At 37.5% G+C, this 12871-nt stretch overlaps 1 protein-coding gene across 1 annotated transcript in view; it reads right to left on the bottom strand.

The window, feature by feature from the left end:
• Positions 1-3353: 3353 nt before the first annotated feature.
• DPY19L3 (dpy-19-like 3 (C. elegans)) overlaps positions 3354-12871 on the bottom strand; it is a 33956-nt gene continuing 24438 nt past the window's right edge. Inside the window, exons 15-18 of the mRNA XM_009894055.1 lie at positions 11914-11996; positions 5283-5415; positions 4384-4542; positions 3354-3675 (exon numbers count right to left, since the gene is read on the bottom strand). Of these exons, the coding sequence (XP_009892357.1) occupies positions 3514-3675; positions 4384-4542; positions 5283-5415; positions 11914-11996 (537 nt within the window). The 3' untranslated portion in view covers positions 3354-3513. The remainder of the gene's footprint in view (positions 3676-4383; positions 4543-5282; positions 5416-11913; positions 11997-12871) is intronic.

The raw sequence follows: 12871 nt of genomic DNA on the forward strand, positions 1-12871 counted from the left end.
CTGCTGAAAAATACTTAGCTTTCCTCCGTATGGACTGAAACAAAGCTGGTTCCCTAAACTGCACCTTTCTCAATCCATCCCAACATAAAAACCACCAAAAAAGTGATTCTCAAATTACACTGTTTATTTAGTATACAATAGTCATTACATCTCTTTACAACAACATATTATAAAATAACTGTGTTAGATCTCACCGGCAGAACACTGAAACAAGAAATGAAAATATACTTATGGATCTCAAAGGCTTTTCTCCCCTGAAAACACTCCAGCTACTTGATAACATTTTGTCTCTGCGATCTAAAAAAAGTAATTCATACCGCAGTTCCACTGATAATGAGCAGCTTAAAAGTCCTTGTGGACAACAGGTAACGTACACGAGAAGTCAGGGTGGTGCCATTCCCGTTGCTAGTTATTTGTAAGATTTCAGTAAATGCATTGTCACAAGGGTTGTTCCTGGGGGTGGATCCTACTTAATAGAGAAACAGTGATGCCACAGCAACCACTGGGAAATAAGGTGCATCAGAATGACGTCGTTCAGGACTAGGTAAGGTTATTTTTAAAAAAATTGCACATTTTTTAATGCAGTGAATATAGATCACAGCAAGAGACGGGAAGTAGAGAAAATAATTATCAGACCACTAAAACACCACCTACCTCCTACAAGTCTCTGACTCTTGCACCCCACCTCTAGGAACAGGCAAGGCGGCCCTTCGGCCCCGCAGCCCCAGCCCTCCGCCAGCGCTGACCACTCACCCCTGCTCCAGCCCTCCCCAGCTGGCCTCGCTGGGGTGGGCAAGCCTTTAAATGAGGGACAGAGAAACAGCTGCTCCCTCTCTCCCAGTGCTGTCCTGACACTTGTGCTGCTTTCCTCTGAGCTGGTGAGTGAGTTTGTTCCTTGGCATTTTCTATTTTACTATTTTAAGGAGACTGGTCTTCTGAACGCTGTACTGCATAGTCACTGAAATACGCCCTTCCCTTTCAGTATTAAAAGTACCGGAATTGTTGGAATTGTTTAAAAGTGTCGCAAGCTCCCTAGGCTTTAAAGACTGTGACCTTCAGGAGTTAAGCAACTCCTGAACAGTCTGCATCTAATATGTCGAATTTCTGATGTGCTACTTTGGGGGATGTTTGTGTTGCACGAACAAACTATATTTCTGTGGTGGTTCTGGATCATGACAGCCCTTGGTTTTTATGCTTTCCCAAGACCAATGGTAGCTTGGGGTCTTTTTTTGTTTTTAAAAAATGGGGAAAACAAAACAAATTTGCACTTGGTAGTTTCTATGAAAAATTTCTCCTTTGGCAACATTAGAGACTGTATTTTTGAAAAAAGTCTATTTAAAAATAATTACCGTTATAGTCAGGCCTTAGTCTCAGCTGTTACCTACAAGTAAATTTGGAAAATGATAGGATACCACTGGGTCTTGGAATCTCTCATTTCAATCAGAGGAAAGTCACTGCACCTTTAAAGAAAGATACAACCACATTTTAAAATCAGACAATACAGCCCAGACATACCTTACCTTACGTGTGCTTGTTTTCAATTACTGTAAGGCACTCATTGAGGAATTCACTGACCCGTGCTTTCAGCAAGAACAGGCATGCATCATTACAGGCCTAATTAGAGTTTTAATACTGATTAAAATGTTTTATTATTGTATTATGTTAAGCTGCAGTGGTCTCCAACCTCATTAAGGGATATAGGCGAGAAATTACTCAGGAGTCTCAGTTGCTCAGTTTAACAACCTAGCTACTGTCAATGTTTGATTTAAATACAGCCTGATTAAAGCACCCTTTGCTTTTGTGTTAGCGTGAAAGTGCAGAAAGATGTTGAACGTTGTTTAATGAGTATTTACTGAATATAAAATTGTTTGAGCATGTGACATAACCATCTCCATCTCTTCAGTAATTTACCTTAGTACAACTGAAAAGGGAAAACATTTAAATCATTTGGAATTGGAACACAGCTCAGTTGTGAAAGCTAATCTCATTACACATCTTGATTAAATTAAATGTGGAGTTCGCTATCAGTAGCGCTTTAAGTTTCCCATCATTAGAAATTAATTGCAGTGGTAATTATTATAACTGAGTTATTTGCACAGGCCACAAACGCTCTTATAGGTGTTCAAATGTTAATTCAACGTTGGCCTAGAGGCACTTGATTATTACAGTTCTGTTTTTCGTAAGAAACAAATGATCTTAGTGGATGTCTAATTAAAGTTGGAGAGTACTGTTAGACTTTCAATCAGATTTAATCTCTACTTTTGATATAAAACCAAAGCAGCGCTAAAACACAGCAAAAGTCATGTGTTATCTAAATAGCATTTAGAAAGTCGATACAATTCACAAAGTTCTAGCTGGTAAAAAGACAAAGGGTACAAACAAATCACAAAATTCTCAGGATTGAGGCCTGTCTTCACTTCATCTTCCAAGTCAATTTAAAATAACTGCAGTCTGTTTTTTAGGATAAAGAGCAAGGGCACAATGATTTTGTGCTAAAACATATATAGCTTTGTGACTGAAAGAACATAAAGCAAAGCTCTAATACCTGAACATATTTTAAATACCTAAGTTCCCTGCAGATTTTAGAGATGAATTTTTCTTTTTTAAGGTTGGCAGTGTTCAATTTTGGTATCCTACTCCTGGAATTCACATGGGGAGAAAAAGGATCCCCTGTAGTTCAGAAAGCAAACACAGAAAATAGTGTTGTGAGAATCCAAGCTGAGAAATTTGTTTTTTTGTTTGTTCTGAGCATTTTACGAGGATACAAACATGCAACATGTATCAAGCATGCTCCAACCTTTTTTCTCAGTAGAAATACATAACACTCCATCATTAAATGCTTAACGTTATAAAACAGTATGTTTCTGTATCACTAAAAATGCTGGACAATGATTGAAATTCTACTCTTCAAACTTGTTTACTGATTCTGCACTCACTGATTCTGCAATCACACTCACAAGCTTGGAAACTCATATCCGCATATATTCCCAAAGACTTCAAAAAAGAGGCACTAAAAGAGCACACGGACCTGTCGAAGAGGATCAGATTGTAAGACAAAACTTAATTTTTGTGACTATTTTCAGGATTCACAAAACCAATGCCTGCTCAGCACAGGAGTAGCATGGCCTGCTTTCACTGAAGTTTATAGTAAAAATCCAAACTGTTGAGCAGAACTTCATAGGCTAGTGAGTCTGCAGCGGTCATGCAGGCTGCTCATTCTGTGTGTCTTCCAATCAGTTAAAACTGGAAAACAATTATATCCTAGGTATTCAAAAGGTCACACTTTATAATCAAAATGGTCCCTGCTAGCATTTATTTATGAATCTATGAAAATTTTGGCAACATCAAGAATGTTATCAAAACTAAACTGTCAAAAAAAAATAAATCACAGTAATTAAACAAGAAACCATGAATGTAAAATGTCTTACAAATGTAACACGTTTGTAAAATTCTGCATTTTCTACTGTGGGTCCTAGCGTTAAAATAGTGAACTTGAAGCCATGGTGGGAAATGTTATTTATGCTTAGCAAGTTTGTAAACATGGAATGTTTTGTTTTGAAACACTCTAGTGAAGTGTATTGTATAAGAAGGCAGGTTTTTTTTAATTTCCTCACAGAAGCGAGGATACAACGAAGGTTTCAAATCAGGGTCATTCTCTCCCAAACCATCCATGATCTGTAATGAAATCGAACAGATTTGTGAAATACCTTTAGCCAGTTCACAGTTACAGGCAATAACAAGAAGCTAAAAACAACCTTGACAATACATTCAGAGTGTCAGACCGGCCAGATTTAACAGTCACTGTATGAAACAAGTGGGAGGAAGAAAATAACATTAAACCAGTAAGATTTATAGTACTGTCTCTATTACGGATAAAGCTGATTTGTCAGAGGTACATATCTGCTTTGAGTTACGTGGTCTGCTGTGGTTCCGTGTTAGCCCCAGAAATGCTTAGAAACTCCCTGACACAATGGAGTAATACAACCCTCCACTGGTCCTGAGGGAACCGAAGCTATGAAGTGATTTACACTCTGAAAGCAAACACTATTAGTGTACTGCTAACCTGAAGCTCATCGGGAAGTGATTACTTACGTTGCCCAGGCTGAAATACCTGTTTTTTATTATCAAATACCATTGAAAGCAAGCAGTGTTCAATTTGGTGATTTTGTTGCCCAGGCTGAAATACCTTTTTTTTTATTATCAAATACAAGCAAGCAGTGTTCAATTTGGTGATTTTGAGAATGTGTAAAGACTCCATTAGATGCTACTTCCCACGCTCCCGATGAAGTGGCAATAACCCAACCTACTTCAAATCGTAATTGTATTTCAAAAAGAAGTTAAGCAAAATGTATTCTGTTTACAAATCTTGTATATAATACTTACATGGCCATTAGCTATATCCAGTAAGTCACGTAACCGACAGCCTCTACTGTGTCTTCTTTCGTAACAAATGCTGTCTTCTAGGATCACATAGTCTGTGCCAAAGGATCGCAGTATTCTGTAAACATCTTCAGGAGATCTCTTGGCATAGATCTGATAAATCTATAGAGGAAGAAAACTAAGCTGTAAGATGCATTACATTACCATTATTTCTTTGCTCTTTCATGATTCCTTTATCTTGAACCAGAGAAAGAATTGAGATCGATAATCCATGTGATTTGAATTAAATGTTTAAACAAATAATAATAAATGCTTTATTCAGTAGCCACTTAGAGTTTCTATGTTACGGCTACTGTGATGCACAATAGCATTGCTGCTGCCAACAAAAACACTGGATGGTGCTGCTGTCTGCAGAAAGGCCTCAGCAGATGCCTGTAAAACTTTCAGAATGTCTGAATTATAGGAAAGGATACTTTAAAACAATCTCCCCAGCTTTGCATGGAGTTTCTCAAGGTGGCTTCTATATAAAATGTTATCTGCTGGTCTGGGAACTGAAGGGAGTATCAGGGAAATCGGGAGATGCTCCATGCGGGTTTAACAGCGCAACTGGGCAGCAGGAGCCGTCAATGCCAACAGCACAGACCCATTCACTCAGAACTAGCTGGAGTACCTAGGTACAGGTATTCAGACATACACCAGCTGCCAGAAGCAAGTTAGCAGATGCTCAAAGTACTACAAGTATCACAGAAGTTAAATTCTGGAACTGTATCTGAAAATAAGTTAGTTCAATGAGTAAATCACACGATGTCATTTGCAACGTGCCATTAGCGATTGCATGTGTTTTCGGGAATGGAGCCACTGATATAGATAAGAATTAACTTAAACAATCAGAATACTCTTACCTGTTTTGTTCTCTCTCTCAGATTCTTATCCTCATAATGGGGATGATTAGTTAATGTCCGTCCAGTGCACAGTTTGACGCCTGCTAATAGCTGCATGCTCCCAGCAAACACTGCTGTGTTTGGAGTGTTTGACCTAAACAAATGTTGATAAGTCTGAGGAAGTCTCTGTAGGGGTATTTTTGCATTGTTTGTTACAGATCAGAAGGAAAAAAAAGACTGAAAAAATATTCAGGGAGCAAACTGTTCAAGCAACTGCGTGTTCTTCAAATATGAAGTGGACAAATCACAATAATGCTATCTAACTGCAAATAAAAAAATTGCTATGCAATATGAGGAAATTTAGGGAAAACGCAATCCTGAAAATTTCAAAGCACTTCCATATTTCATATTTCTTGGGTTCATAGAGCCTCTGAATATTTGTAAATTTCTACATCCTAATTTTTATATTTCAAGAAACTTACTGTGACTTAGATTTGTGTCTGATATATAAGGTATTGTATATAAAATGGGTTATTTAATCTGAATGCTAAAGCTTCTTGTTACTGTCCTGGCACTCACCATTCACTTGGAATGAAAACTTTGTTATGTGAGACATTAATCCTCCTATTCTGACAGCTGTGGGAGAGAAATCATGAAAAAAGTGACCCCAGTTGCAAAAAGCAGGGCAGGGGGAGGGGATGCAGGAGATGCCAGATAGAAATGCTGTCAATTATCGGTACTGTCATCTCAACTGAAATTCAAAGCCAATGTCTAGAATTAGCGGTCTCGGTATCTCAGGATTGTTTAAATACACACGATGGAAACATTATTTTTTTGCTAACCTTCCCCCCAACAAGTTTACAATCTAAAATATACATAAAGACACAACAGAAGGGCATAGCAGAAAGATAAAATAAAAATGCCAGGCAACAGACACTACCGTAATTAAGACTAATTAAAAATGGTCATAGTATGCTTAAGTGTTTTCTAGCGCTCAGTAGGCACACAACCGTGAAAAGTTCTACGAAGACTAAAACAACAGAAAGAAGCATACATTAAATCAAGTAAAACAAAATTAGAAAGGAATGTGAATAGTTGCCCAACGTCCACGCACATGCACACATGGCACCTACAGTAGTCAAATAACTGTGACACTTTGGGGTGCGCTTTAGGGAACCTTTTGAAACTGCAGCTATATATTCAGCCACCTTTAAGCTCCATGATCGGCTTGAAAATGTTAAGAGACAAGTATTAAATTTTATTATCGCCTTTCAAGAGATTATGCTTAGGACATGAATTAATAATTACAAACCCTTCCTAAAAATTCTTGCACTGGTACATTAATCTCATCTAGCAAGGACAGAGAGAGTATTTTTAATAGGCCAGTTTACTGATAGACTAGTTTTTCAGCAGTTTATGAAACTAGTTTAAAGTCTAAAAATATTTAATCTCTTTAAAAAAAGTCTTTTTTACTTAAAATATTCAAAGCCACAAGTGTCATGAAGTAAATGTTTCATTAAAGGAAATGAATTCATCTTAGAATTTAATATTATGCAAATATAACGGCCTTGACAGGCTGTCAGCCAGGACTCATCCCTGCATCTGCAGGAAAGCACTACTCTTTACGCTGAAAAGCAGGTGGCCGAGGTTCACAGGGGGACTCGGCAGGGCTGAGACACCTGACTGAAAATGATGATTCTCAAAGCACCTTCAACATGTTTCTGTGTTTCTGCCTGGGCCAGGAAACCTCTTGTGTGAAAAGTCTGTTTCTGTGTTTGTTCAAGATTAGTTCAAATTTTATAACGCTCTGCAGTACTTATCTCTTCACTTGGCCTTATCAAGGCAATCCTGCATCTCTGATTCCTAAAGAGCCTAATATAATGAAAACTTGCAGAATCAAACTTTCTTAAAAAACACAACCCCGCAGCAAGTACCAAAAGCAAAATCACAAGAAAACAACAAAAACCATTCCCAAGAAACAGCCTTCAGCCTCTTTTCTTACAAAAGAGAGCTAGAGGAAATGGGGAGAGTGCCCTTTTTCCATAACTTACTGGTAAAAATGCTTGTCAAAAATGTAGAAGATGGAGGGTTCAATTCCTGCCCCCTTTCTAAAAGCACTCACCCTTGCTCAGAAGGCGTGAAATATACCTGAGTGCTTTCTTTATTTATCAGGTATTAAGAATTTTGCCAGCACTTCCTCCTCTTCCTATACCTCAGAAGCAATTCAGTGACCCTCGCTTGCTTTTCAAAACAACCGGCTTACGTGCCTTGGTCCTGGATGAAGTTCAAAATCAGGTATTCCAGTGAAGGCAGATGTTTCCCTGGGACTCACATTCATGTTCGAAGTACTAGAAAATCATATGCCTTAAGACATATCACTGCCCCCATTTCACTGGGGCCAGCCTGGTTCCCGGACCAACATGAGCCGCTACCAGAGCTCTGGGAGGCACTCTTTTCCCATGCTGTACTGGCAATGCCAGGAACACAGACCCGGCACTGGATTTCACTGCTGTGGCCCAACACTTGGAAGCAACGCTGAGCTTCTTGCCATGTCTGCCCTCCTTAACTACATCTTAAAAGAACTTCAGCTGGTGGCTGTTACTGAGCGTTTATCTTCTGAAACAGCCACCAGAGGGAGACATGACAATTAACTAATATTTTTCAGGTACAGGACGATCTCTACATTTCACGCGAGCGTCTTTCTCTAATGCTCCTACCCGAGTCAGACACTAACTGCCGTGCTCTGTATCCAAGGCAGCTAATGTGCTTCAAACCACTGAATGACACTTCTCTATTACAGAGAAACGAAGCAATTTTTACAAATGTCTGAACAAATGATGTATAAAATGAAAGGATAATTTGTTTTATAGCTTTCTGCCAAGCTCCATACCACACTGCCCAACCTGCAAACAATTTATTCTGTACGAAATGTCGCTAAATAATGACAAGGACTTATAGGTCAAACTGATTTACATTATATAATTTAAATGTCATTCCAAGCAGACCTGATGGCATTTTGAACAAATAATCTCATTTATTTTTGAAGCTATAAGCTTTCAACAAGTTAATTACAGCTGAACTAATGGGTAAACTAAGCACTATAATATATTGTATGCAGCTTTTCTTTACCTACACTTAAGAATTTAGAGAATTATGTAAACACTAAAGAATAACTCACTAAAAAAACAAGGGTTTCACAGGAACTAGACGTCTATGCCTAACTTGCAGAGACTCTCAAAGTGGCAGTAATTCTTTCTCTTATTAAGCTGCTAAAGAATTATTGTGAGTTGGTTTTAAGGAAGCGCTACAGAAATGGCCAACATTGCAATTATAGGTTACATCATTAGAAATAAAATGGCTATTTCTATTAAAAGCCTCCAGAGTTGAACTCTGTAGTTGGTTTTCAAAGCCATAAAATCTGCCAAATCTCAGATCATTCCTTTACAAGTGCCTGGGTGTGATATGAATCTACAAAGCAAAGGGGGTTGAGAAAAGAAGATGCTGAAAAGGGGTTCTCAAATATGTCACATCAGTGTTTTGGTTTTTTTCTTTAAAAGTCTTTTTATTTGCAGAATGCTGTATTAAAATATTACAGGTTTAGCTGCAAATGATAGTCAGTAAAGCACATTCAATCAAACTGCCATGGTTCTTTTTTTTCCCTCTGGTTTGGAAAGACTGAAAATTGCAAAAATGGAAAACGACAGCCACAAAGAAAGAGCAACAAGATGCATTTTTGTTAGTCCCAACCTCAATTTTATGCATGCATATTTTGTTCACATAAAGGAGTGCACCTACACACTTGGTATAAACCTAGTTCTCAGGCACTATCAAATTCATGCCTGAATTTTACTGACAAATCAGTCAATGACAAAGGATAAGCCCAAGAATTTAAGAACAATAATTAAAAAAAAAAAAGTGTAATATTGCCTTTAAAGTCTGGAATATGTGTTAATTTCAGTGTGATAACCCTTGAAAATCAGGGACGTAAGTAAGAGTGAAAAGTCAAAATTTATAGCTGGCTTGAAATTAAAATATAGCCATTGATAGAAATTACTAAATGAAAGAACCACCATTGAGACATAGGTATTCCACTTTTGTAACCTTAGGAGCTTTTTGGAAATTTGTGGGGTTTCCACTAATAGAAAAATTTGCCTGCTTGTCCCCCACACCTCATTCAAATACAGCTGATGTACAATTATGCTCTGCCAAATCTCAGTCTCAGTCAACTTTTCCACTGTTTTGGTTGTTGTCTTGAGATTTCTGAAAAGCTTTTCTATAATTTTTGGTAACTGCTTATGAAATATTCCACAATTCTAGACAGGTTTCCCCTTTAAAGGCAGAAGACATTGCTTCTTAAACACTTACCAGAAGTAAACAGAGTAGGGAAGTTCACGCTATTGATTTGCTCATTCTACTGATATTCTTCCCCATCTCACAAATGAGCATGTTGTTCCTGTTGTCTTAGGGAGAAAGACCAAAACTAAGAATTTTAATGTACCTCCCATCTGGGAACACAGCTGTGAACTATCCCTGGGTCACTGGCAGGACCTTCTTGACCTTTTTTTTTTTTTTCTTTTAAAAAAAGGTAATAAAATGAGGTGGTGGGTAGGAAAAAGCAAGAGACTGGGATATGCGAGATCATTATGTAAAAAATTGTGTTCTGCAATAGATGCAGTCCAATACTATGCAGTAGCTTTATTGTAAAGATATAAACCAGTACAACTTCCTGAAAATGCTATGGTAATTTTAGTACGGGGAAGAGTAAAAAATACATCTGCAGACACTTCACAGTGGACAGACTAACAGTGGGCTATTATTCAGATTGTATATTTGGACAAGTTAATATGCATTTAGATCTACGCAAATAGAAGGGTTTTCTTGTTGTGGAGAGATTGCAAGACAGACGGATTATTCCTAATTCACTGCTATACATGACAAATTAGAGCTTCTCATACCGAGTTTTAATAATGAATGATTAGTTCCTGACACCAACCTTGACAGATCATTAGCTACAGCAGAAATATCAAGTGTTAGTAGAGTAAAATAGTTTTCTTACACATCAATTTAAGAAAATCTGTCTCACTTCAGGAAACTTACCATAAATTTTGTTGACTTGTATTTAAAGCATAGATAATTAACTCTTCTTTACAGAAATAGTATTTCTAAAACCAATAAATTCTAAGTAGAAAATTTCCCTCTGTAATTGTCTCTCATGACTTAAAATGAAAAGAGGACAGGCACCAGTTTAGTATTCTCAGCACTAAGAACATATGAAAGATTATTCTCATCGGATCCAGTCAAATCCAGTTCATGGCTGGGAATAACTCCACATGCATATTTTATGTATAAATCTATATATAACTCTATATATTGTACACAGGAGGCCCGAACTATCAGACATTTACCATCTTTTAATAAAACAGTAGTGCTAAATGGAACTGGCTGGCAAACATTAGTCACAAAAATGTGTCAATATGGCTGCAAAAACTCTAAATGATGGAAAAAAAACCATGGCCTGCTTTCAAAATGAGTCAGTGACGGCTTGTAATATATTTTACTTCTAAATTACTCCTTCTAGTTTATGGATTAAAGAAATACAGCATTACTGAGTGTAAATCTGTTGCTATGGGTAGAATAGGCTCGGGGACTGGTTTCACTGAAGTTCATTGCATATGAAAACACAATACAGGGTTCCAACGAAATACTTCAAATAGTTCAGTGTTAAATGTGGTAAATTCAGATTTACTTTCAGAATGTTTTTCTCCAGAACATGAAACTGATTTATTTTTTAAAAAATCTTTGTCACAGTTCCAAATAAATACACATCCCAGGAATATCTCAGTTCAGAACTTAACCTGAAAGTTTTTAGTGGTTACTGTATGGTACAAGAAAACAGATCCCTTGAATTCACAATCCTCCAGAGAACATCCTACCTGGCCCTTTTTCTCAGGATCTTCTAAATGCAGTATTCCAAACTGTTTCCACCTAAAAAATACATTCCTATGCTCTCTGAGAAAGCAGAAGTGAATGATTAAACTCACACTCTTGAAAGAGACTTTGCTCCTATGCTTAGCTGTGGCATGTTCAAGCTCAATTACAAATATTTTGTTTACAGTTTAGAACACATGTTGGGATTAATTCTAATAAGTACAAACAATTTAGATTATTTTAAAGTTCAAGAAACAGAGTACTGATTTTCCAGCCCTACAACTGTACGTCCAAGCTTTTTAAAATTATGAAGTTGAAAAGAGGACACCAGGGTGGGCAAAAAAACCAATAAAGTTATTTCACTGCAAAGGTCTATTAATGGAAAGAGGTAGCTATAATATGATGGAAGAAGCTTAACACCTCCAAATTGACCTCTTTCGGCTGGGAAAACTATGTGTACTTATGGGAGCAAATGGAGTCAACTGGTTCCCTGACGCACATGCATGATACTGGACCAGAAAAGAGCAGTGTGGGGGACTTTGCATATAGCTGTTCTCCACAGCCGTTAATATGCCAACCTCTCCATAGCCCATTCATCCTTAACTATCTCCATCGGTCACCAGAGTTCACTGATGAGCTGTGACAAATAAGGAGAACACTATAACTAAGAACATTAGACCTACACAAATAGCATTTAACTTAAATAGAGAAAAAATCCTCTTACTTAATCCAGTTCATCAGCTCCACAGTGTCTGGGTCATAGAATTCTCTCAGCTCTGACAGTTCATCCATTATTCCTGGCCAGAACTATAATGAAAACAAAATAAAACAAACTGAAGATACAACGAACAAAACAAGTTCTGGATGTTGAAATATACTATTTCCTCTTAGCTATTAACTGATCTTGTCCAGCTCATGGAGAAATTGCGAGACAAAAGCGTATGTACCCTTCTTATGAAGGACAGATGGCTGTCCTTGCAGTACGAACACACAGTTGCAGAGTTTGACACCTGCAGCTCCTGCCAGGTGACCAGAAGAAACAGAATTACCCATTGTGGTGAGCCTGAGAAGAACAGATCTTCTCAGGTGCACATATCACTGGAGGTTTCCAGAACTCCACTAGTTAAGATCAGTTTGTATCTTAAAATCTATAGGGAAACTAAAAGTTCCCACCAAATATGACTGTTGTGCATTCTATCTACTTTACAAGCAATCCACCTCAATTCCCTGGACTATAGGAGGAATGTTAATGTCCTAAATTTTTTCTTGACAGACCAAACTTTAAGAAAAGGAACGAGATAAAGAGGCATCGTGTAAAAGTTCAATACATAACAGCCAATCCATTAAATAAAGTCTATGATTACAGGAGAAAGAAAAGGCCCCAGGAATTAACATTAAGTTTGGAAAGGCAATTTATAACTAACTACAAAAAAAAGTAGGAAATCTGTATCAGAACTTAAAATCACTAGATGTGCTGTGGATGCCATTAATGGCATTTCAGAAGTTTGAATTAAAAGAGAACCACTGAAGAGAAAAGAGAGAAGTGTGACTGAACAGCAACATCCAACTGGCTATTGGGGGAAAACATTTCAAAATTTACTGAAGACAAAGAATATGTACATCAAATTTGGAGGAGAGAAACAAGGATTGAAAATGATTCTGAAAAGCCCCCCAAAAAGCTA

Source organism: Charadrius vociferus, unplaced genomic scaffold (genome assembly GCF_000708025.1).
Source record: "Charadrius vociferus isolate BGI_N301 unplaced genomic scaffold, ASM70802v2 scaffold341, whole genome shotgun sequence".
Taxonomy (NCBI): domain Eukaryota; kingdom Metazoa; phylum Chordata; class Aves; order Charadriiformes; family Charadriidae; genus Charadrius; species Charadrius vociferus.